The sequence below is a fragment of the Mobula birostris genome, chromosome 32 (genome assembly GCF_030028105.1).
Source record: "Mobula birostris isolate sMobBir1 chromosome 32, sMobBir1.hap1, whole genome shotgun sequence".
Taxonomy (NCBI): Eukaryota; Metazoa; Chordata; class Chondrichthyes; order Myliobatiformes; family Myliobatidae; genus Mobula; species Mobula birostris.
The window spans coordinates 6,261,407-6,286,825 of record NC_092401.1 but is presented as its reverse complement, the minus strand read 5'-3'; the positions used below and the strand labels follow the sequence as shown (position 1 = coordinate 6,286,825).

The window sequence follows — 25,419 nt, the reverse complement described above, 5'->3', positions numbered from 1 at the left end:
TTCCTCACCCTCCCTTCTCTGGGATGGAGGTCTTCACCAATGACCTCCCCCCAGCCAGCCTTCAAAGGAGACAAACTTGCCTATCTAGAGCTTTGCTCATGTCCCCTCCAGCCAACAAGTTACTTCTAAAGTGCGACGCAATGGAGGAAATGTCTCAACGGAAGGGCGGCAGTGTTGACAAACTCTTGTCGCATAAACCAGCGGGACCTCCGCCTGACTGCACTTTACTTCTCCACAAGCAAATGAAGAGCAACAATTGGTCCTCACACCAACAGCTGGGTGGGGCAACATTTATTGGCAGCGCACAGAAATAGAAACTAGCCTGGGTTCACTCAAAATGACGACTTCGTGGCGCTCAGTTAGTTAAGTGAGCACCTGGTCACTGCCACCGATCTCCGAGGGATACAGTCCGATGACGAAGACTTGGTCAGGACACTTGCCAAGTGGGGTTGAAGAACCTGATCTTCCTCTCCTTCGCCCACTTGGCAAACACTGCTTTCTCTGTGATGAACCTGTGCCCTCCATACCGGGCATTTTCATGCATGTAATACTCCGTGCACTCCTCCTGGCCATTGGGCTCGTAGTAATGGTACGGGACGTTCTGGTGCCCTTCAGCCCTGTAGACAGGAGAGAGACACACCATCTTACTTCCATGGAGAAACGTAACTTATTTTGCAATAACCGGTAGCTTCTTGAAATGACCCATCCTTGTAAATCATGTTAGGTACCTTACACCTATTTATTACCTGCTCTCAGCAATCACACAACCCCAATCCCACCATAAAAGAACCCTTGGTACAACTTCAACGCAAGGGAAATCTCCATTACACCCTGAAACCATAATTTATCCTTCAATATTGTCACCAGTAACAAAACTGGGCCAGCCACATGAATAATGTAGAATCAAGACAAGTTGGAGTCTGGGTATCCGGCGGCAAGTGATTCACCTCGGAACTTCTCAAAGCCCTTCCACAATCTTTGAGGCACAGATCAGGAGTTTGATGGGATGTCCTGCATTTGGCTGGTTTGGCCGCAGGATTGAGAAAGAGTACAGAGAAAATTTACAAGGAAGTTGCTGGGCCTGTAGGACCTGAATTACAAGGAAAGATTGAATAGGTTAGGACTTTATTCCTTGGAATGCAAAAGATTGATTGAGGGGAGATTTAATAGAGATATACAAAATTATGAGGGGTATAGATAGGGTAAATGCAAGCAGGCTTTTCCCACTGACGTTGGGTGGGACTACAATTAGAGGTCATGGATTAAGGGTGAAAGGTGAAAAGTTTAAGGGGAAGCTGAGGGGAAACTTCGTCACTCAGAGGGCTGTGAGAGTGTGGAATGAGCTGCCAGCTGCATTCAAACCGGATTTCAACGTTTAAGAGAAGCTTGGATAAGTACGTGGATGGTTGGGGTATGAAGGGCTAGTAGTCCCAGTGCAGGTTAATGGGAGTAGGCAGTTTAAATAGTTCAGCGCAGATAGATGGGCCGAAAGGTCTGTTTCTGTGCTGTACTTTTCTATGACCCCATGACTTTACAACTACTCATGACCAGGCAACCAACATGGTTGGCACCCCATCTACCAATTAAACCATTCAGATGATGCAGCAATGGCACATCCTGACACAGAATGTCCTGCAGTTACTCACCTCCGCTACCAAACATATTACCTCCACCACCCAGGTGGACGCAGGCCAGCAGCTCCATGGAAATATCATCAACTATTAGGTTTCCCTCAAAATCACGCACAACCCTGACTCAGAAACATATTGCCATGGCTTGGCTGTCATTTGGCCGGCTGGTGGCGTAGTGGCATCAGCACTGGACTTTGGGGCGGAAGGTCCTGAGTTCGAATCCAGCCGGCTCCTGTGCACGCTTTCCATCCGTGCTGGGTTGAGCATCGAGCTAGCAACTCGACCTCGTAAAAAGGAAATTGCCTGCTACAGAAACACCAACAGCAAAAAAAAAAGTTGATGGCCTATGCTCTCTCGTGAGTTTAAAGGCAATTTCTCTCTTCTTCTCTCTTTTGGCTGTCATTGGGTCCAGAACCTGAAACACCCTCTCCAACACCACTGCGGGACCATTGTTGTTAGAGGGGCTGCAGCAGTCCACCATCACTTTCTCAGGGTCAACTAGGGGTGTGCAATAAATGACAGATGTTGAGTAACAACGCTGCCCGAATCCTGCGAGTTAACAAAACTCATCACTGGCTCTCCTTCCATCAACAGCCCCTTCATTGTTAATCATCCAACTGATCTCAGCATGTCCCTCTAGCCCGCCGTTCCTACACTTGATGGAGGAGCTCAAGACCAGAGGACACAGCCTCAGAATAGGGGCAATTGCTTTTAGAACGGAGATGTGGAGGAGTTTCTTTAGCCAGAGAGTGGTGAAACTGCAGAATTCATTGCCACAGGAGGCCAAATCACTCGGTATACTTAAGACAGAGGTTGATAGATTCATAATTAGTCAGGGCATGAAGGGAGAAGGCAGGAAACTGGGGCTGAGAGGGAAAATGGATCAGCCGTGATGAAATGGTGGAGAAGACTTGATGGCCAAATACTTAGGGTCTCACACTCCCCTCGTCATTTCTCTGTTCCCCCCTCCCTGGTGTACTGAGCCAGCTAAGCCCTCTCTATTCCGCAGAACCCTCTCTCTCCCCTCCCTCTCCCGGTTGGCACAGCCCCCTCTCTCACCTGCTACCACCCCCCCTACCCACCCACTCACCTTATCAGTACTGACCTCTCTCTCCCCTTTGTGGTTTGGCCATGTCTATACTATCAGTACCACTCTCTCTACTGTCACCTGTTCAGTTCCTTCCACAGATGCTGCCTGACCTGCTGATTTCATCCAGTAGCTTGCTGGCTGTAACCCCCTCTAATCCCTCTATCCAATCTGTAAGACTCCTCTAACCTCTCATCCTTACCTGCACAGGTTCCACCAACAGCGCTGTATCTCTAAATAACAAATGAAAAAGATTCGTGGGGATGTTGCCAGGAGTGGCGTTGTCAGAGGTGCCAGGTAGGCGGGAGTGCGGGAGGCTTATAAAATCTCAAGGAGGATGGGTGTTCAAGTTTTCCCAGGACAGGGGTCTCTAAAACTTGAGAGCATAGATTTACGATCAGAAGTTTATATTTCATGAGGAGTTGGAGGAGATTGGTATGTCACCTGAGACACTCAGAAATTTCTACACTTGTATCATTCTAACTGGGCTGCATCACTGCCTGCTATGGGCAGGCGGGCACTGTACAGGATCGAAGTAAGTTGCAGAGAGTTGTAAAATCAGTCAGCTCCATCCTGGGCACCAGTCTCCGTAGCATTCAGGACAACTTCAAAGACCGATGCCTCAAAAGGGCGGCGTCCACCATTAAGGCCCCCATCACCCAGGTTATGCTCTGTTCTCATTGCTGCCATCAGGAAGGAGGTACAGGAGCCTGAAGACACACACTCAATGATTCAGGAACAGCTTCTTCCCCTCTGCCATCTGATTTCTGAATGGACATTGAACCCATGAACAATACCCCACTAGTCTTTTTAAATTTCTGTTTCTGCGCCTTTCTGCAGCTTCTTTCAATCCTGTGCAATAGCCCACCCCAATACCAGACCACGATGCAGCCAGTTGGAATATATCAGACCTTAAGGTATAGGAACAGAATTAGCAGAATTAGGCCATTTTGCCCATTGAGTCTGCTCTGCCATTTCATCATGACTGATCCAATTTTCCTCTCAGCCCCAATCTCCTGCCTTCTCCCTTGATTACTGTTTAATGTGTACCCATTAGGGAGAGAGAGATGTATACTGTTTAATGTATACTCATTAGGGGGAGAGAGAGATATATACTGTTTAGGATGTATATTGTTTAATGTATACTCATTAGGGGGAGAGAGAGATGTATACTGTTTAATGTATACTCATTAAGGAGAGAGAGATATATACTGTTTAGGATGTATACCGTTTAATGTATAGTCATTAGGGGAGAGAGAGATATATACTGTTTAGGATATATACTGTTTAATGTATACTCATTAGGGGGAGAGAGATGTATACTGTTTAGGATGTATACTGTTTAATGTATACTCATTAAGGAGAGAGATATATATACTGTTTAGGATGTATACTGTTTAATGTATACTCATTAGGGGGAGAGAGAGATGTATACTGTTTAGGATGTATACTGTTTAATGTATACTCATTAGGGAGAGAGTGAGAGATGTATACTATTTACAACCTTGCGATTCACCTTCCTGAAGGCACCCACCAAACAAAGGAACCCAACAGAATCTACAGGGGGGAAAAACACACACACACAACAAAAGTAAAGAAGAATACAGAGAACATGAGCTGCAGTGTCCCTGAAAGTGAGTTCACAGCTGAAGCCTGTCCAGGAGACCGGGGGCTGCAGGGTAACAACTGCTCCCAAACAACTCCATACGTGCTTGCCCAAAGGACTGTGACATTACACAAGTCGTGGGAGCGGGGCAGTGGGCAGGGGTGTAGGAGAGATGGGCTGAGTGAAGTGAGGCATGCCCCTCCTGGTACCTGCAGTACGTATCATTGATCATTCCATAGACGTCAATGGTGTCACAGGCCTCCATTGCCAGGATGAAAGTGAACCAACCGGTACTGAGGTAAGAGCCAGACAGCACCCTACAACACAGAGAATCAGGTTAACAATCGGAGGGTGAAACAGAACCAAAACCAGCAGGACAAGTGGTGGACGTCAGCCCGCTTTCAACGTGTAAGTGAAATTTGGATAGGTACACGGACGGTAGGGGTATGGAGGACAATGCTCCTGGTGCAGGCAGTTTAAATGGTTTGGTGAGGACTAGAGGGCCCGAGGGGCCTGTTTCTGTGCTGTACTTTTCTATGGACTCTATCACAGGACAGAAAACTGCCAACCACTCTCCCCTTGTGGAAAGACAACATGTACTGGGATGAATGCTCGAATGCTCTTCTCACGAACGGTGAGCAGAAACTGGCAGGAGGATTGGAGTCGTAGAGAGATACTGCACAGAAACAGGCCATTCAGCCCTTCAAGTTCATGCTAACCATCAACCACCCATTCACACTAGTCCCATTTTATCCTCCACGCATTCCCAATCAACGCGCCCCAGATTCTACCAGTTAACTACACACTAGGGGTAAGTTACTGAGATTGTGGGAGGAAATGGACACATCGAGGAGAAACCATGTTATCACAGAGAGTAACACAGAGAAAATGCTGAAAGAATTCAGCAAGTCAGGCAGCATCTTTGGAGGGGAATAAACAGTGAACGTTCAGGCCAGGATCCTATATCAGTCTTCACCCATCACCCGCCAGTTTGTACTCCTTCCTCTCCCTCAAATTCTTACACTGGCTTCTTTCCACCTTTCTTTCCAATCCTGATAAAGGGCCTCAGCCTGAAATGTTGACTGTTTATTCCTCTCTGTAGATGCTGCCTAACCTGCTAAGTTCCTCCAGCATTTAGTGTTGTTGCTCTGGATTTCCAGCATCTGCAGAATCTCTTGTGCTTATCGCTGGGAGAACATGTAAATCTCACACAAACAGCACCACCAGGATCTAACTTGGGTTGCTGGAGATCTGAGGTGGCAGCTCTACCTGCTGTTTCATTGTGTCGTCCCACTGTGGTTACAAGTGTCTGACTCAGCACCTATTCTAAATGAGATAGACGTGGAAACAGTGCAGTATTGTATCAAATATCCAGGCTAATCCCAAGCTGTCAGATGGAAATTCAGGAGAGAGTTATAATTCAACTCCTCGTTGGAAACAAGAGAAAATCTGCAGATGCTGGAAATCCAAGCAACGCACACAAAATGCTGGAGGAACTCAGCAGTCCAGGCAGCCCCTATGGAAAAACGTACAGTGGACGTTTTGGGCTGAAACCCTTCAGCAGATGGCCCGAAACGTTGACTGTACTTTTTTCCACAGATGCTGCCTGGCCTGCTGATTTCCCCAAGCATTTTGTGTGTGCTCCTTGTTTGGAAACCACTGTTTTATTTTAATAATACTTTTTATAAGATTTGTACTTTTTAACAAACTCGTGTATCTTTCACACTCACTGGCAGAAAGCGGTATAGCAGCTAAACTAACGGTTCATCCGCTTTCTCATTTTTCATTGGCTAAGTATCAGTACATTACCCATGTGATGTAATTGTAATTGTAGCCTATTAACTAAATTACCTCTATCTAAGGAATTTTCTTTACCTTATCTATAAAAGTGATAGATTTTTTTCAGAAACACCATCTTTTATTTCTTTGTCTTACACTCTTAGCATTAATTCACCTCTCACCCTCATTTCTCAGCTCTTTATTTAGTTTGCACAGCATTTGTATGTTTGTTTGCACTCTGAAGTAAACTGAAATCTTGGTATTAAGAATGCTTGCCCTTCCTGACTTCAGAGATTAAACGGAGATCCAACAGCCTCACAAATCAGCAAAGTCCCTGATGAGTAAGAGTTCGTGTTGCCTTTTTGGGTTAAAATAGAAAATGGTCAATGGATCAGAAGGGAAACAGGGAAACAGAGACAATGCTGCAGGGTTTACAACTTCTTGTCAGAACTGTGGAAAAGTGAGAGGTGAACAAGGGAAAGAGAAAGGAGCAGAGAGAGGAGAGGGGAAGTCTCTGATAGGACTGAGAGCGGACGGTGAGGCCGTTTGGGTGAAAGAGAGCAGTGAGGGATGGTGAATAACTAAAGTTAACTAGCAGTGAAACATGAAGGAAGTTGTCAACACTAGACATATGAGCTACAAGAATGGAAGAGATGAGAACCTGATGATGCTAAGTTCAATGTTAAGTCCAGATTTTGAAATGTCATTCCAGGACCAAGTATACTGTGAGTGTTCACATGGCTGGCACTGTCACTGTCCTGGGTTCTGTGGACACACCAGGTGTACAACCCAGGGAGTGTATCAATATTTGAACAGAGTCCACGTGTCAATAATCACAGAGTCTCTGCCAGTGATGGTCACTGTGAGCATGTCAGTGTTTTCACAGACTCCCGGTGTGTCAACGTTTACACAGATATTCACCGTCAGTGTTCCCAGACTTCCAGTGTGCCAATGTTTGCACTAACTTCCAGTGAGTGTGCTGACATTTGCATAGATTCCCTCCCCTTAGTGAGTGTGTCGATGTTTGCACAGATATCCACTGTGTCAATGAGTCTGACAACATTTGCACAGACCCCCAGTGAGGGTGTCAGTCTCTAAACAGCAGTCCGCGGCCTGGTGGCTCATCTCATGGTGTAGTGATTCCGGCGTTCCTGATGCAGTTTCCTCCACGTTGGTGAGACCTGTCGCCGACTGGGGGATCACTTTGTCAAGCACCTCCACACCATCCGCCACAAGAGGGACTTCCCGGTGGCCCAATATTTTAACTCCCATTCCCATTTCGACGTGTTTGTCCATGGCCTCCCTCAGGGTGGAGGACCAACACACTGTATTCCGTTTGGGTAGTCTCCAACCCGATTACATGAATATCCATTTCTCCTTTCAGTTAAAAAAAAAAATCCCCTCCCCCCCTTCCTCTATTCAGCACTCTGGCATTTTACCTCTTCTCACCTAGCAACCACTTCCACTTGGGTCCTCTCCTTCTTTCCTTTCTCCTATGGTCCACATGGATGAACAACACAGGCGAGCACTGCCAACATCTTCTCCTTGCCCTGCCCTACTATCACACCTCCACATACCAACTGCTGTTGTCACCCCCCTTGGCCCCTACCTTCCACCAAATCCCCAGTCCTCATGGGCTCACCTTCACTACTGAGCAGGTGAGAAGGGCTCTGGGGAAACTTAGACACGGCAAAGCATTGGGACCGGATGGTGTGAACCCCAAGGTCCTGAAGGAGCGTGTGGAGTTTTCCAGCGCATTTTCAATCTGAGCCTCAGCCTGGAAAGGGTTCCAACTGTGTGGAAAACATCATGTGTGGTCACGGTGCCCAAGAAGGGCCGTCTGAAAGCCTTGAATGACGACTGTCCAGTGGCCTGACCTTACACATCATGAAGACCCTAGAGAGGCTGGTCCTGGCTCACCTCCGACCCCTGATCAGATCAGCCCTCAGTCCTCTGCAGTTTGCCTACCAGGAGTACATTGGACTCGATAATGGTGTCATCTACCTGCTGAACAGAGCCTACTCCCATTTGGATAAGCAGGACAGCACTGTGAGGATTATGTTTTTTGATTTCTCCGATGCCTTCAATACCATAGAGCCCTCATTGCTGGGGAAAAATCTCCGTTCAATGCAGGTTGGCACTTCCATTCTATCCTGGATAATGGACTACCTGACTGGCAGCCACAGCATGTGCGGCTTCAGAGCTGTGTGTCAGACATGGCTATAAGCAGCACTGGGGCCCCACGGGGGACTATATTGGTTCCCTTCCTGTTTACCCTGTATACCTCGGACTTTTAGACACAACACTGAGTCATGTCATCTGCAGAAATTCTCTGATGACTCAGCAATAGTTGGGTGTATAAAGGGAGGACGGGAGGATGGATACAGGGTCCTGGTGGAGGACTTTGTCAAATGGTGCAAGCTGAATCATCTGCAGCTCAACATCTGTAAGACCAAAGAGATGGTGATGGACTTTAGGAAGACTAAGCCTGCACTACTCCCTGTTACTATTGGTGGTGAGGATGTAGATGTGGTGAGGACCTACAAGTACCTGGGGGTGGACCTGGATGACAGACTTGAGTGGAGCAACGACACAGAGATTGTGTACAAGAAGGACCAGAGTTGCCTTCAGTGGCGTATCTAAGGTATGGCAGGTATGGCACGTGCCCTGGGTGCCACTTGAAGGGGGCGCCACTGAGCAGTTTCTATTAAAGTCAGACAAGCCATCCTCGAATGGTGAAAAAAGAATTTTCTTCAGACGTATGATCTGTCTTTGATTATCATGGGTGAGAAGCACTAGGATGGCCTTATTTCAGAGCATTGTGTAAGAAGACCATGAAATGTTTCTTCACGAAGAAGAAGGAAAGTGGAGCTGAAGGACGGAAGAGACGAAAGTTGGAGGCGGAGGAAGCCAAGAAGTCGAGCAAGTTCTCCATGCCCTTCTTTGAAAAGCCCGGAACAAGTAGTTCGACACGTCCCATAGAGTCACCTGCACCTGCTACAAGTTTGTTAGAATCCAAAGGTGGATCAAGTACAAATGCATCACAAGCCGAGGAGGAAGTCAAGTCAGACAAATCCGAGTATGATGAGATTAAGAGTGAGGCTGCCACAGAGAACGTGGACATGACAGGAGGGGAAGACGATAGTGGTGGTGATGTTGAGTTTATTGACGAGATTTTACCTGACGACACTGAACCTAGTGAACTGGATGGTGTCAAAGAGCCTCAAACTGTCATACCAGAGGTGATTGAACAGCATGACATTGGACTTCTGAAATTCGACAAGGATACTGGAAAAGCAATTCTGACTGACGCGTTGAGAATAGAAATAATAAAGCTGGGTTCGAAGTATTTCCAGAACAGTGAGGGGCCTTTCCTACCAACAAATAACCGCTCAATGAACAAAACTTGGTTCAAGAGGAAATTGGGAAATGGTTGTGGTGAGGAGGTGACTTGCTCATGGCTGGTCTATTCCCCTTCTTAAAAAGTCTACATTTTGTATCTGTTGTCTTCTCTATCCCCGGTCAGACCATCAATCCTCATTGGAGCAGGAAAGTGGATTCGACCAGTGGAAAGCACCTGAAAGGATTAGTGTTCATGAAATGCCAAGAATCATCAGGAATGCTTCACACAGTGGAAAGAAATTTAGCTGAAAACTGGAATTATTGACGCGGTATTTCAGTCACAGATTGAGAAGGAAAAGCAGAAATGGCGTGATATCTTGACAAGAATCCTTCACGACATAAAATCCCTTGCGACTCAGAACCTGGCTTTGCGAGGACACAGGGAGCCACTTCAGCTAGATGATAACTCCAATGTGGGAAATTTCCTTGGCTTACTGAAACTACTGGCCATCTTTGACCCTGTCATAAAAGAACACCTCACTCATTTGGAAAGTCATCCTGGATCCACACCTTATCTTTCACCGGGTGTCCAGAACAAATTCATCCACATGACGGCATCCACTTTTCGCCAGAGTTTGCTGAGAAGCATTCGTAAAGGCAAGTACTATGGTCTCATGTTCGACTTGACGAGACTCCTGATCAGGCAGAACGTTGCTATCAAGGCGAGTCAACATGAAAATATCAAGACCGGAAGAGCTTCTTGAATTTATTGTTCAGTATGGAGATGACAGCATCTTCCCCAATCTTCGCATTGCTATTCAGATTATGCTAACCATCGCAGTTTCCATCGCCAGCTGTGAGAGATCATTCAGCAAGTTAAAACTAATACTTTCTTATTTGAGAGCCTCCATGGGTCAAGGCAGACTCTGTGGTCTTGCTCTGCTGAGTGTAGAAAGAGAAGAAACTGAAAAAGCTGACTTTGATCACATTATAGACCAATTTGCATCAGTGAAAGCAACGAAGGTGCAGTTATAATTTTCATGTAGTGCCATAATTTGTTAATTAAAAGATTAACAAGCTCAACTTGTATTTTTGAGCTGATATTATGGTAAAGTTATCTAAAAGATGGGTGTCAGATGTTTGGACATTTCAGTGCTTGCCGTAGGCGCTATTTTCTGTAGATACACCCCTGGTTGCCTCTACTTCCTGAGGAGACTGAGGTCCTTTGGAGTATGCAGGCCTCTCCTTCACGTGTTCTACCAGTCTATTGTCGCCAGTACAATCTTCTATGCGGTCGTGTGCTGGGGCAAAGGCATCAACACAGGTGATGCCAACAGGCTCAATAAACTTATTAGAAGGGATGGTGCTGTTATAGGAGTCAAACTGGACATACTGGAGGCTGTGATAGGACCCTCGGAAAATTCCTGGCAATTCTGGACAATGATTCTCACCCTCTACATGAGGCTGAACAGAGGAGCACTTTCAGTAATAGACTAAGACAACTGCACTGCTCCAAAGAGCGCTAATTAGGCTCTATAACGAATCAAACTATAGCCGGGGAAGTGATGACCCCCTCCTGTAGATTGTTATTAACCTCTGTTTAAGCTCTGTTTACCACACCCTGCTATTGCAGACACCCTGTACAGTACTGAGCAATACTACAATCACTTCTTATTTGGATCGCATGAAAGCGAACTCATATTACAGTAATTCTTGCATTACCATCTTATCAGTGTGAACTTGGAAATCTTATAAATTTTGTAACCTTTGGTTTCTAGTTGCTCACATTCCTGGTTTAACCATTCTTCTTTGGCTTTTTGACATAAGCTTTGAACTTTTTTATCTAAGGACTTACATTCCATAGGATTTGCTTTCTTCAGTCTCCTTTCTTCCATTAGGCTACATCAACAAATCAAGAATATCACTGGTGAAAGGCTCCTCTGTTCCTCAGGTGGATGTTTGAAAGCAAGGGACGGTACCATTATCATGGAAAAAGATGAGATTATGAACAGATGGACTGAGTATATTCAGGAATTGTTTGAAGACGATCGAGGTGAAAAACCAGAAATTAAGAAGAACATTGAAGGTCCAAGTATTTTTAAAATCTGAAGTTCGTAATGCAGTAAATAAGATGAAGAAAGGAAAGGCAGCAGGTCCTGATGAATTAGTAATGGAACAAATTATCGCCCTTGAAGATTATGGAATTGAAAAACTTACCGATTAATCAATGACATTTATGAGACTGGAATAATACCAGAAGAGATGAAAAAATAAGTATTTATCACTCTTCCTAAGAAAGCTGGAGCAATAGAACGTGAATTACATAGGACCATAAGTTTAATCACTAAGATACTTCTAAGGATTTTGATGACAAGAGATAAAAGTAGGATGCAAGCTGAAATAGGTAAAGAACAATGTGGTTTTGTGAAAGACAAAGGTACAAGAAATGCAATATTGATGTTAAGGATACTATCAGAACGAGCTATTCAAGTGCAAAAAGATTTGTTTGTTTGTTTTATCAACTACACAAAAGCATTTGATAAAGTGAAGCACAATAAATTATTTGAAATATTACAGGAAACTCTAGAACTAGATTCGAAAGACCTCTGCCTAATCAGAAGTCTGCATTGGGAACAAACTGCCGCTGTAAGAATAGATGGAGAAGAGAGTCAGTTTATGAAAATCGAGAGAGGCGTTAGACAAGGGTGTGTTTTCTCCCCTGTTTAATGTGCACAGTGAAACAATATTACAAAAAATAAGAGACATCTTGGGAATCAAAGTTGGCGGTGAAAACATCAATAATTTCAGATATGAAGATGACACTGTGTTAATTGCAAGTACGGAGGAAGAACTACAAAACTTAATTGGTATAGTTGTTGAAGAAAGTGCAAAAATGGGTCTATCAATCGCAAAAAGACAGAATGTATGGTGATATCCAAAAAGAAGGAGAATCCTATCTGCAGGCTGAAAATAAACGGGAAGACAGAAAAAAAGTACAGAACCTTTGCTACCTGGGAAGCTGGGTGACATCAGATGGCAGGTGCGACATGGACATCAAAAGAAGAATAAGGATGGCAAAAGACACCTTTACGAGAATGAAGAGTATACTGACCAACACTAAACTAGGCATGACAACCTGCCTCAGAGTACCAAAATGTTACGTTTATCCAGTTATGTTATATGGCTCAGAATGTTGGACAATATCTGGTAACATGAGGAAACGAATTGAAGCAGCAGAGATGAGGTTTTTGAGGAGGATGCAAAGAATATCATGGATGAAACGAATATCTAACAAGAATGTCATGAACAGAGCAAACACAAAAAGTGAAATAATGTATGAGATCATGAAAAGGCAACGTAACTTCATTGGACATGTGATTAGGAAAGAGGAGTTAGAATGCATGGTAATTATGGGAAAGATTGAAGGGAAGAAAGCAAGAGGAATGTAGCTGTGTGGAACGAGCTTCCAGCAGAAGTAGTTGAGGCTGGTTTGATGTTGTCGTTTAAAGTTAAATTGGACAGCTATATGGACAAGAAAGGAATGGAGAGTTATGGGCTGAGTGCAGGTCGGTGGGAATAGGATAGGGTAAGAGCTCGGCACGGACTAGAAGGGCCGAGATGGCCTGTTTCTGTGCTGTAATTGTTATATGGTTATATGGCTATAGGAAGACAAAGACAAATGATAATGGAGACAGCCGCCAGAGAACTGGAAATGAATACCAATGAATTGATCCACTTGACCCGAAACAGGAGTGTGTGGGCCATGGCAGTCAAAGCTCAAACTGGGCACGGCACCTGATGATGATGGTGAACTTATGATTTGTTAATCTTGTATATCTTACTTTTGAGGTAACTTATTTATTATTCTTTCTGACTTCTCTTCTAATATTTTTATATCTGTTTACTTGTAATGCCACTATGACACTGTAATTTCCTTTGGGATCAATACAGTATTGATCTCTCCTCTCCTATCAGATTCCTCCTTCACCAGCCCTTGATCTTTCTCACCCAACTGGCTTCACCTATCACCTTCCAGACAGCCTCTTTTCCCCCTCCTCCCCCAACACCTTTTTATCTGGCACCTTCCTCCTCAATCCTGGGAAGGGTCTCAGGCCAAAATGCCAACTGTTGATTCATTTCCATGGATGCTGCCTGACCCGTTGAGTTCCTTTAGCATTTTGTGTGTTGCTTTGGATTTCCAGCGTCTGCAGACTTTCTGGTGTTTACCTGTAGTGACAATGTTCTGCTCTATTGTCAGATGCAGAGAACTGTGGGATCCTGCTCCTCCTACCTGTCTTTCCCAGTCTCCCTTTTAAAAGTGACGTCGCAGAATCTCATCTTTTCCTCTGTCAGAGTGTAAATTTTGGCGTCCGGGAAGCGATTGCGGACGGTCCTGAGCATGTTGTAGACAATTCCTTTGCCATCTCGTCTCATGTTGCGCTGCGGGCCCCAGAAGATGTGGAAGGAGCTGTTGAGGCCGGAGAGGAAAGCCCCCTGCCGGAGAAGTAGTGGGGTGCTGGTGTGGGAGACCACCCTCACCGTGGTCCTGCTGCCCACATCGGTCTCGTAGCCTTCAGTTGGAGCATTGTTCATTCTCCATATGCATTCTGATTGGTCAATCTCAGCACCAAGCTTCTTGCCCAACATCTGCCCAGAACTGGAAACGATGCTGCACTGTTGACAGGTGAGGACCAGGGGCTGGGGACAGGGATGTGGACAGGTACATATCATTCACGAATCTGCAGTTCAAGTTCCTGACCGTCTATCACACGGGCAGTGTCCCTCAGCCGAGGACTGGCCAACAGCAAAACAGACCTGACAGAGCCCGCTGCGGCCTGAGAGATCGAGGGAGTGTGACACCATACAAAACGCAGGATCAAGGGAGTACCCATAGACCAAGGGACAGGATTGACGAAGCGTGCCACTGTCTGAGGAAGCACACCACAGCCCGAGGGACAGGGTTGAGGGAGACCTACAGACTGAAGGAAAGTGTCAATGGAGCGCCCCATTGTTTGAGGGACAGGATTGAAAGAGCGCACCAGAGACTGAGGGAAAAGATCAAGGGAGCGTACCACAGTCTGAGGGACAGGACTGAGTGAGCGTACCACAGATTGAGGGAGTGTACCATAGTCTGAGGGGCAGGGTCAAAGCAGCATAGCACAGACTGAGGGATAGGGTCGAGGAAGTGTACCAAAGACTGAGGGAGCATACCATAGTCTGAGGGGCAGGGTCGAGGAAGCCTACCACAAGCTGAGGGACAGGACCGAGGGAGCGTACCAAAGACTGAGGGAGTGTACCACAGTCTGAGGGACAGGGTCAAAGGAGCGTACCACAAGCTGAGGGACAAGATCAAGGGAGCAAACCACAGACTGAGGGAGCGTACCACAGACTGAGGGAGCGTACCATAGTCTGAGGGGCAGGGTCAAAGGAGCATAGCACAGACTGAGGGACAGGACAGAGGGAGCATACCACAGGCTGAGGGACAGGACCGAGGGAGCGTACCACAGACTGAGGGAGAGGACTGAGGGAGCGTACCACGGACTTACCTGCTGCTCGGGGATGCTGACATAACCTTGGAGCACCTTGCTACTCTGACCAAACGCACTGAAGAAGTGGCTTAGGCCATCAGTGCCCGGCCTGGCAGCCAGCTGTGAGAGTATAATGTGATAGGGAGCCTGGTGGATGTAATGGACCACAGCCACAATGAACGACACACCACCAACCAGGACCACCACCAGGAACAGGTTCCGCTGGGAAACAGAGCAATCTGGTTAGTTCTCTAACAGAGCAAAGTACTGCACAAACTACAAAGAATGCATGGGGCAGCGCGGTAGCATAATGGTTAGTACAACCCTTTACAGTCCCAGTGACCCAGGTTCAATTCCCGCCACTGCCTGTAAGGAGTTTGTACGAGCTGCGGGTTTCCTCTGGGTGCTCCTGGTTCCTCCCTCAGTCCAAAGATGTAACGGTTCAATTAGATTAATTGTTCATTGTAAATTGTCCCTTGATTAGGTTAGGAGTAAATCGGGGGGTTTCTGGGTGGCATGAAAGCCTTACTACACACCAGCTCTCAATAACTAAAAATAAATAATAACTAAACTGGGGATATTGGACATTTAATAACGTGATAACGAATCATCAATGCCTTCTTACAGGGACAATTTATTTTGTTTTTTTACAGTACAGTTGCTGCCCTGCGATCCTGAGCCACCTAACTACAGCCATCTGACCAATAAACCAACCAACTTGTGAGTCTTTGGAATGTGTGCGGAAACCAGACACCCATGCACCATGCGGAGGACATACAGACAGCACTGGAAACAAATCCAGTCGAAACGTTACACCAGCCGCCAGGCTACAGTACCCCCACCGGCCGTATACAGTAACAGGCTCCCTGTGTTGTCTGGAGACAATACAGGCAGAGTGCTGGTGGAATGGAAGCAGAGTAACATTAGAAATGGGGAGATGTGAGGGGCAGCTTCTATACTATTAGAGAGGCACGACGGGGGAGAGTTTCCCTGCAGACAAAGGGGAGTTTCAACAAGCAGGAGATCATGCAGAACCAGTTTGTCTGATACGGAAGGGTGAGGGGGCATAGAGCTGTCCCAGCAGTTCACCTGGGGGCAAGGACACTTTTGAGGTGACTGTACGGAAGAACAATTGCATTGCTGCAGGGGTTACACTGAGTGACAATTACCTCATTTCAAGAACAACACTGGGAGAACAGCAGTGGAGCAATTCTAAGAAACGTGCTTCTGTACGAGGAACTGTACTGAGGGACTTCGATCTGCAGGGGGACAGTATTGAGAGACATGATTCTGAAGGAGGGGGACAATATTGAGAGACATGATTCTGTACAAGGGGCAGACTAAGGGAGATGGCCCTGCAGGGGGGAATAGTACTGAGGGACATGGTTCTGTAGGATGATCAGCACTGAGGACATGGTTCCGTGAGATGGACAGTACTGAGGGACATGGTTCTCTAGGATGGACAGTACAGGGACATGGTTCTGAGGGATGGTCAGCACTGAGGGACATGGTTCTGTAGGGGGTCAGTACTGAGGGACATGGTTCTGTAGGGGGTCAGTACTAAGGGACATGGTTCTGTAGGATGGACAGTACTGAGGGACATGGTTCTGTAGGATGGACAGTACTGAGGTTCATGGTTCTGTAGGATGGACAGTACAGAGACATGGTTCTGTAGGGGTCAGTACTGAGGGACATGGTTCTGTAGGATGGACAATACTGAGGGACATGGTTCTATAGGATGGACATAACTGAGGGACATGGTTCTGTAGGATGGACAGTACAGGGACATGGTTCTGTAGGGAGTCAGTACTGAGGGACATGGTTCTGTAGGATGGACAGTACTGAGGGACATGGTTCTGTAGGATGGTCAGTACTGAGGGACATGGTTCTGCAGGATGGACAGTACAGGGACATGGTTCTGAGGGATGGTCAGCACTGAGGGACATGGTTCTGTAGGGGGTCAGTACTGAGGGACATGGTTCTGTAGGAGGTCAGTACTAAGGGACATGGTTCTGTAGGATGGACAGTACTGAGGGACATGGTTCTGTAGGATGGACAGTACTGAGGGACATGGTTCTGTAGGGGTCAGTACTGAGGGACATGGTTCTGTAGGATGGACAGTACTGAGGGACATGGTTCTGTAGGATGGACAGTACTGAGGTTCATGGTTCTGTAGGATGGACAATACTGAGGGACATGGTTCTGTAGGATGGTCAGTACTGAGGGACAGGGTTCTGTAGGATGGTCAGTACTGAGGGACATGGTTCTGTAGGGGGTCAGTACTGAGGGACATGGTTCTGTAGGATGGACAGTACTGAGGGACATGGTTCTGTAGGATGGACAGTACTGAGGGACATGGTTCTGTAGGGGTCAGTACTGAGGGACATGGTTCTGTAGGATGGACAGTACTGAGCGACATGGTTCTGTAGGATGGACAGTACTGAGGTTCATGGTTCTGTAGGATGGACAATACTGAGGGACATGGTTCTGTAGGATGGTCAGTACTGAGGGACAGGGTTCTGTAGGATGGTCAGTACTGAGGGACATGGTTCTGTAGGGGGTCAGTACTGAGGGACATGGTTCTGTAGGCGGACAGTGCTGAGGGACATGGTTCTGTAGGGGGTCAGTAAAGAGGGACATGGTTCTGTAGGATGGTCAGTATTGAGGGACATGGTTCTGTAGGGGGTCAGACCTGAGGGACATGGTTCTGAAGGACGGTCAGTACTGAGGGACATGGTTCTGTAGGATGGTCAGTACTGTGGGACATGGTTCTGTAGGATGGACAATACTGAGGGACATGGTTCTGTAGGGGGTCAGTACTGAGGGACGTGGTTCTGTAGGGGGGTCAGTAATGAGGGACATGGTTCTGTAGGGGGTCAGTACTGAGGGACATGGTTCTGTAGGGGGTCAATACTGAGGGACATGGTTCTGTAGGATGGACAGTACAGGGACATGGTTCTGTAGGATGGTCAGTACTGAGGGACATGGTTCTGTAGGGGGTCAGTAATGAGGGACATAGTTCTGTAGAATGGTCAGTACTGAGGGACATGGTTCTGTAGGATGGACAAAACTGAGGAAAATGGTTCTGTAGGGGTCAGTACAAAGGAACATGGTTCTGTAGGATGGTCAGTACTGAGGGTCAGGGTTCTGCAGGGGGTCAGTACTGAGGGACATGGTTCTGTAGGATGGTCAGTACTGAGGGACATGGTTCGGTCGGGGGTCAGTACTGAGGGACATTGTTCTGTAGGATGGTCAGTACTGAGGGACATGGTTCTGTAGGGGGTCAGTACTGAGGGACATGGTTCTGTAGGATGGTCAGTACTGAGGGACATGGTTCTGTAGGATGGTCAGTACTGAGGGACATGGTTCTGTAGTATGGACAAAACTGAAGGTCAGGATTCTGTAGGATGGACAGTACAGGGACATGGTTCTGTAGGGGTCAGTACTGAGGGACATGGTTCTGTAGGATGGTCAGTACTGTGGTACATGGTTCTGTAGGATGGACAATACTGAGGGACGTGGTTCTGTAGGGGGTCAGTAATGAGGGACATGGTTCTGTAGGGGTCAGCACAGAGGGACATGGTTCTGTAGGGGGTCAGTACTGAGGGACATGGTTCTGTAGGGGGTCAATACTGAGGGACATAGTTCTCTAGGATGGACAGTACAGGGACATGGTTCTGTAGGGGTTCAGTACTGAGGGACATGTTTCTGTAGGATGGTCAGTACTGAGGGACATGGTTCAGTCGGGGGTCAGTACTGAGGGACATGGTTCTGTAGTATGGACAAAACTGAAGGTCAGGATTCTGTAGGATGGACAGTACAGGGACATGGTTCTGTAGGAGGTCAGTACTGAGGGACGTGGTTCTGTAGGATGGACAGTACTGAGCGACAGGGTTCTGTAGGATGGACAATACTGAGGGACATGGTTCTGTAGGGGCTCAGTACTGAGGAACATGGTTCTATAGGATGGACAAAACTTAGGGACAGGGTTTTGTAGGATGGACAGTACAGGGACATGGTTCTGTAGGGGGTCAGTACTGAGGGACGTGGTTCTGTAGGATGGACAGTACTGAGGGACATGGTTCTGTAGGATGGACAGTACTGAGGGACGTGGTTCTGCAGGATGGACAGTACTGAGGGACATGGTTCTATAGGATGGACAGTACAGAGGGACATGGTTCTGTAGGGGGTCAGTACTCAGGGACATGGTTCTGTAGGGGGTCAGTACTGAGGGACATTGTTCTGGATGATGGTCAGTACTGAGTAACATGGTTCTGCAGGGGGTCAGTACTGAGGGACATGGTTCTGTAGGTGGTCAGTACTGAGGGACATGGTTCTGAAGTATGAACCGTACTGAGGGACATGGTTCCGTAGGATGGTCAGTACTGAGGGACATGGTTCTGTAGGATGATCAGCACTGAGGACATGGTTCCGTGAGATGGACAGTACTGAGGGACATGGTTCTGTAGGATGGTCAGTACTGAGGGACATGGTTCTGTAGGGGATCAGTACTGAGGGACATGGTTCTGTAGGATGGTCAGTACTGAGGGACATGGTTCTGTAGGATGGACAGTACTGAGGGACATGGTTCTGTAGGATGGTCAGTACTGAGGGACATGGTTCTGCAGGATGGACAGTACAGGGACATGGTTCTGCGGGATGGTCAGCACTGAGGGACATGGTTCTGTAGGGGGTCAGTACTGAGGGACATGGTTCTGTAGGGGGTCAGTACTAAGGGACATGGTTCCGTAGGATGGACAGTACTGAGGGACATGGTTCTGTAGGATGGACAGTACTGAGGGACATGGTTCTGTAGGGGTCAGTACTGAGGGACATGGTTCTGTAGGATGGACAGTACTGAGGGACATGGTTCTGTAGGATGGACAGTACTGAGGTTCATGGTTCTGTAGGATGGACAGTACAGAGACATGGTTCTGTAGGGGTCAGTACTGAGGGACATGGTTCTGTAGGATGGACAATACTGAGGGACATGGTTCTATAGGATGGACATAATTGAGGGACATGGTTCTGTAGGAAGGACAGTACAGGGACATGGTTCTGTAGGGAGTCAGTACTGAGGGACATGGTTCTGTAGGATGGACAGTACTGAGGGACATGGTTCTGCAGGATGGTCAGTACTGAGGGACATGGTTCTGCAGGATGGACAGTACAGGGACATGGTTCTGAGGGATGGTCAGCACTGAGGGACATGGTTCTGTAGGGGGTCAGTATTGAGGGACATGGTTCTGTAGGGGGTCAGACCTGAGGGACATGGTTCTGTAGGATGGACAGTACTGAGGGACATGGTTCTGTAGGATGGTCAGTACTGAGGGACAGGGTTCTGTAGGATGGTCAGTACTGAGGGACATGGTTCTGCAGGATGGACAGTACAGGGACATGGTTCTGAGGGATGATCAGCACTGAGGGACATGGTTCTGTAGGGGGTCAGTACTGAGGGACATGGTTCTGTAGGGGGTCAGTACTAAGGGACATGGTTCTGTAGGATGCACAGTACTGAGGGACATGGTTCTGTAGGATGGACAGTACTGAGGGACATGGTTCTGTAGGGGTCAGTACTGAGGGACATGGTTCTGTAGGATGGACAGTACTGAGGGACATGGTTCTGTAGGATGGTCAGTACTGAGGGACATGGTTCTGCAGGATGGACAGTACAGGGACATGGTTCTGTAGGATGGTCAGTACTGAGGGACAGGGTTCTGTAGGATGGTCAGTACTGAGGGACATGGTTCTGTAGGGAGTCAGTACTGAGGGACATGGTTCTGTAGGCGGTCAGTGCTGAGGGACATGGTTCTGTAGGGGGTCAGTAAAGAGGGACATGGTTCTGTAGGATGGTCAGTATTGAGGGACATGGTTCTGTAGGGGGTCAGACCTGAGGGACATGGTTCTGAAGGATGGTCAGTACTGAGGGACATGGTTCTGTAGGATGGTCAGTACTGTGGGACATGGTTCGTTAGGATGGACAGTGCAGGGACATGGTTCTGTAGGGGGTCAGTACTGAGGGACATGGTACTGTAGGATGGTCAGTACTGATGGACAGTGTTCTGCAGGGGGTCAGTACTAAGGGACATGTTTCTGTAGGATGGTCAGTACTGAGGGACATGGTTTGGTCGGGGGTCAGTACTGAGGGACATGGTTCTGTAGTATGGTCAGTACTGAGGGACATGGTTCTGTAGGGGGTCAGTAATGAGGGACATAGTTCTGTAGAATGGTCAGTACTGAGGGACATGGTTCTGTAGGATGGACAAAACTGAGGGACATGGTTCTGTAGGGGTCAGTACAAAGGAACATGGTTCTGTAGGATGGTCAGTACTGAGGGTCAGGGTTCTGCAGGGGGTCAGTACTGAGGGACATGGTTCTGTAGGATGGTCAGTACTGAGGGACATGGTTCGGTCGGGGGTCAGTACTGAGGGACGTTGTTCTGTAGGATGGTCAGTACTGGGGGACATGGTTCTGTAGGGGGTCAGTACTGAGGGACATGGTTCTGTAGGATGGTCAGTACTGAGGGACATGGTTCTGTAGGATGGTCAGTACTGAGGGACATGGTTCTGTAGTATGGACAAAACTGAAGGTCAGGATTCTGTAGGATGGACAGTACAGGGACATGGTTCTGTAGGGGTCAGTACTGAGGGACATGGTTCTGTAGGATGGTCAGTACTGTGGGACATGGTTCTGTAGGATGGACAATACTGAGGGACGTGGTTCTGTAGGGGGTCAGTAATGAGGGACATGGTTCTGTAGGGGTCAGCACAGAGGGACATGGTTCTGTAGGGGGTCAGTACCGAGGGACATGGTTCTGTAGGGGGTCAATACTGAGGGACATGGTTCTGTAGGATGGATAGTACAGGGACATGGTTCTGTAGGATGGTCAGTACTGAGGGACATGGTTCTGTAGGATGGACAGTACAGGGACATGGTTCTGTAGGGGGTCAGTACTGAGGGACATGGTACTGTAGGATGGTCAGTACTGAGGGACAGTGTTCTGCAGGGGGTCAGTACTAAGGGACATGTTTCTGTAGGATGGTCAGTACTGAGAGACATGGTTCGGTCGGGGGTCAGTACTGAGGGACATGGTTCTGTAGTATGGTCAGTACTGAGGGACATGGTTCTGTAGGGGGTCAGTAATGAGGGACATAGTTCTGTAGAATGGTCAGTACTGAGGGACATGGTTCTGTAGGATGGACAAAACTGAGGGACATGGTTCTGTAGGATGGTCAGTACTGAGGGACATGGTTCTGTAGGATGGTCAGTACTGAGGGACATGGTTCTGTAGTATGGACAAAACTGAAGGTCAGGATTCTGTAGGATGGACAGTACAGGGACATGGTTCTGTAGGGGTCAGTACTGAGGGACATGGTTCTGTAGGATGGTCAGTACTGTGGTACATGGTTTTGTAGGATGGACAATACTGAGGGACGTGGTTCTGTAGGGGGTCAGTAATGAGGGACATGGTTCTGTAGGGGTCAGCACAGAGGGACATGGTTATGTAGGGGGTCAGTACTGAGGGACATGGTTCTGTAGGGGGTCAATACTGAGGGACATGGTTCTCTAGGATGGACAGTACAGGGACATGGTTCTGTAGGATGGTCAGTACTGAGGGACATGGTTCTGTAGGATGGACAGTACTGAGGGACATGGTTCGGTAGGATGGACAGTACAGGGACATGGTTCTGTAGGGGTTCAGTACTGAGGGACATGTTTCTGTAGGATGGTCAGTACTGAGGGACATGGTTCAGTCGGGGGTCAGTACTGAGGGACATGGTTCTGTAGTATGGACAAAACTGAAGGTCAGGATTCTGTAGGATGGACAGTACAGGGACATGGTTCTGTAGGAGGTCAGTACTGAGGGACGTGGTTCTGTAGGATGGACAGTACTGAGCGACAGGGTTCTGTAGGATGGACAATACTGAGGGAAATGGTTCTGTAGGGGGTCAGTACTGAGGGACATGGTTCTGTAGGGGGTCAGTACTGAGGGACATTGTTCTGGATGATGGTCAGTACTGAGTGACATGGTTCTGCAGGGGGTCAGTACTGAGGGACATGGTTCTGTAGGTGGTCAGTACTGAGGGACATGGTTCTGAAGTATGAAAAGTACTGAGGGACATGGTTCCGTAGGATGGTCAGTACTGAGGGACATGGTTCTGTAGGATGGTCAGTACTGAGGGACACGGTTCTGAAGTATGAACCGTACTGAGTAAGTGATTATTAATGATCTTTTGAACTGCAGGAACAGAACTGATGAGACTGATTATTGCTGAATAACAGAACCTTTGGATAATGATTTCCACCAGGCAATGAAATGCATCTCGGTCTAATTAAGGTGCTGAGTAGCCCCCTCCTGGCCTTGGGTCATAATTAAATTGAAAAGCACAGCTTTTACAGATACAAGTATAATATTTTGGTCACCGTGTTAAAGACCAGCAGCCTTTAACAGTTAAGCATTTCCCACATGGTAAGAGCACTTATTTGACTTCACACAACAACAGCCCAGGCTCTGGAACCCCACCATAGTTCCACACCTTTGACAATAGCCACGAAATCAGACTGAATTTGACAAAGAGCCATGCAATGATTGGCGAAAGGATTTTAAGGCATGAGTTAAAGGTTGAGGAAGAAAGGTTAAGGAGCAAATTCGAGGGCTTTGAACGTGCTAAAGATGCTGCCACCAGTGGCGGAACAAGTAAATTCTGGGATGAGTAAGATGCTACAAATAGACTGTAACACTAGGATATAGCATACAAAGGGTTACTGAGCAGGTGGAGATTGCAGAAGCAGGGAGAGGAAAGACTATGGAGGATTTGAAAATGAGAATTGAATTTTGAATACCAGGGGCCAGTGTAGGTCAGCTGGCACAGGAGCGAAAGGTGATGAGGACATGGCGCTTCATCAGGACATGTTTGTTAGACGGGCACTCTACTGCATACACTTAACACAATTTTTTTTTATCAGTGGCCGTCACAATTCTTTCAGCCTTGACTGACAGGTCTAGAATAATGGACAAGCAGCGGCTAGCTTGACAAAGAGCACCATGTTCTGAATACTGTGAATTCGACAAGGAGCACAGAGGTGCGATGATCTGCGCTGATCACACTGGCTGTCCCTTGCCCTCTCTCCCCCTCTCTCTAGATCCAGCTGAATACAGAAAAGGGTGCGAAGAAGAAAGATGCGTTTACCTTCCTTTGAGGAAAAATCATCCTGACTCCACTGAAACAGCTCTGTGCAAAGAGGAGGGGATGAGCTTGTGATTGGAGAAATTAGCCCTCGCTGACACAGACAGCCATCTGCTCCTTCTCAAAGCACCATTCTTGCGGGTGAAATCATGTCTGATCTTATCTCTCTCCCTCCCTTTCTTTTCCCTCCCGCAGCTCACTTCCCCACCTCCCCCATGTCATGTGACAGTGAGGAGGCCAGGTTCAGTCCCATTAGCCGCAGCTCCAGACTGAATTGCAATTGCTGAGTGCAAACATCTAACGGTGCACACTGGCAGTCTGCGTTCAACCACCGTACGAGGCTGGGGCCAGGGTGCATTTAATTTCACTTGGTAGAGAATGGGTGATGTACACATTTCACTGTCACCACCCCCTCCCCCCAAAAAAAAACACCTTGTTATTGATTCATAGAATCATAAAATGGCACGGCACAGAGTGAAGTCTTTGCATCCTTTCCAGCCAAAAATATTTTGTGCAGCCCCGTCCTACTTCCCAGCATCTAAACTGTGGCATTACCAACGCCAGCCCTCTGAGCGTTTATCGGGGTTCCTTTGTGATGCTGGGGGAGGTTCCACACGTCCTGCGCCCTTTCAGACACCCACCACACCTGAGTAAAGATATTTTCCCTCAAATCCCCTCTGGTGTTCTACCAGAAAACAGATCAGTCGCTATCCGTTGTCAACCGTTCTGCTTAGGGGATTAGATGCTGCTGGCTGGCAGGTCTACAGCCAGGGCTCAAAGCGAGGGGCAGTCATTCAGGTCAGAGAGAGGAAGATAGTTTTCAGCTGAGGTCTTCAGAATTCTCTGCCCTAAAGGGACTTCGTCATTGCCACAAATGGCCATGGAGAGGAAGTTGGTAGGTTCTTGATTAGTAAGGGCGTCAAAGTTTATCGGGACGAAGGGGTTGAAAAGGATAATAAATCAGCCATGATAGAATGGCAGAGTGGACGTGATGGGCTGAGTGGTGTATTTCTGCTGATGGTTTTATGATCGTCTGTATTCAAGGCATGGGTGAATTGTATTTTAAATGCAAAGGGAATTGAAGGATGTGGAGTTCATGCAGGAGGAAATAGACCAGCCATGATCTTATTCAGTGCTAGGACTGACTGGAAGGACTGAATGGCTCCTTCTGTTTCCAGTTCCCAAGCTTTTGCTCAAATGGCTTGTCTCTGGGAGTTTTATACAGTTTATACAATACTCTCCTTTACCCAACTTCAGC

At 47.4% G+C, this 25,419-nt stretch overlaps 1 protein-coding gene across 1 annotated transcript; it reads right to left on the bottom strand.

Moving 5' to 3' along the window:
- Positions 1–283: 283 nt before the first annotated feature.
- Positions 284–24,323, bottom strand: LOC140191051 (alpha-N-acetylgalactosaminide alpha-2,6-sialyltransferase 3-like). The gene is made up of 5 exons (XM_072248122.1): positions 24,165–24,323; positions 14,992–15,195; positions 13,737–14,143; positions 4,534–4,641; positions 284–617 (listed from the first exon to the last, which is right to left on the bottom strand). Exons 1-5 carry the CDS (start codon positions 24,183–24,185, stop codon positions 428–430), a joined length of 930 nt encoding a protein of 309 aa, XP_072104223.1. The 5' UTR covers positions 24,186–24,323; the 3' UTR covers positions 284–427.
- Positions 24,324–25,419: the final 1,096 nt, after the last annotated feature.

Coding starts and splice junctions, on each gene's coding strand:
- LOC140191051 (XM_072248122.1), bottom strand. CDS start 24,185: ATGATTTTTCCTCAAAGGAAG. Junction 15,196..24,164: donor TGATTTTTCCTCAAAGGAAG/GTAAACGCATCT, acceptor TCTGTTTCCCAG/CGGAACCTGTTCCTGGTGGT. Junction 618..4,533: donor ATCAATGATACGTACTGCAG/GTACCAGGAGGG, acceptor TCCTGTCTACAG/GGCTGAAGGGCACCAGAACG.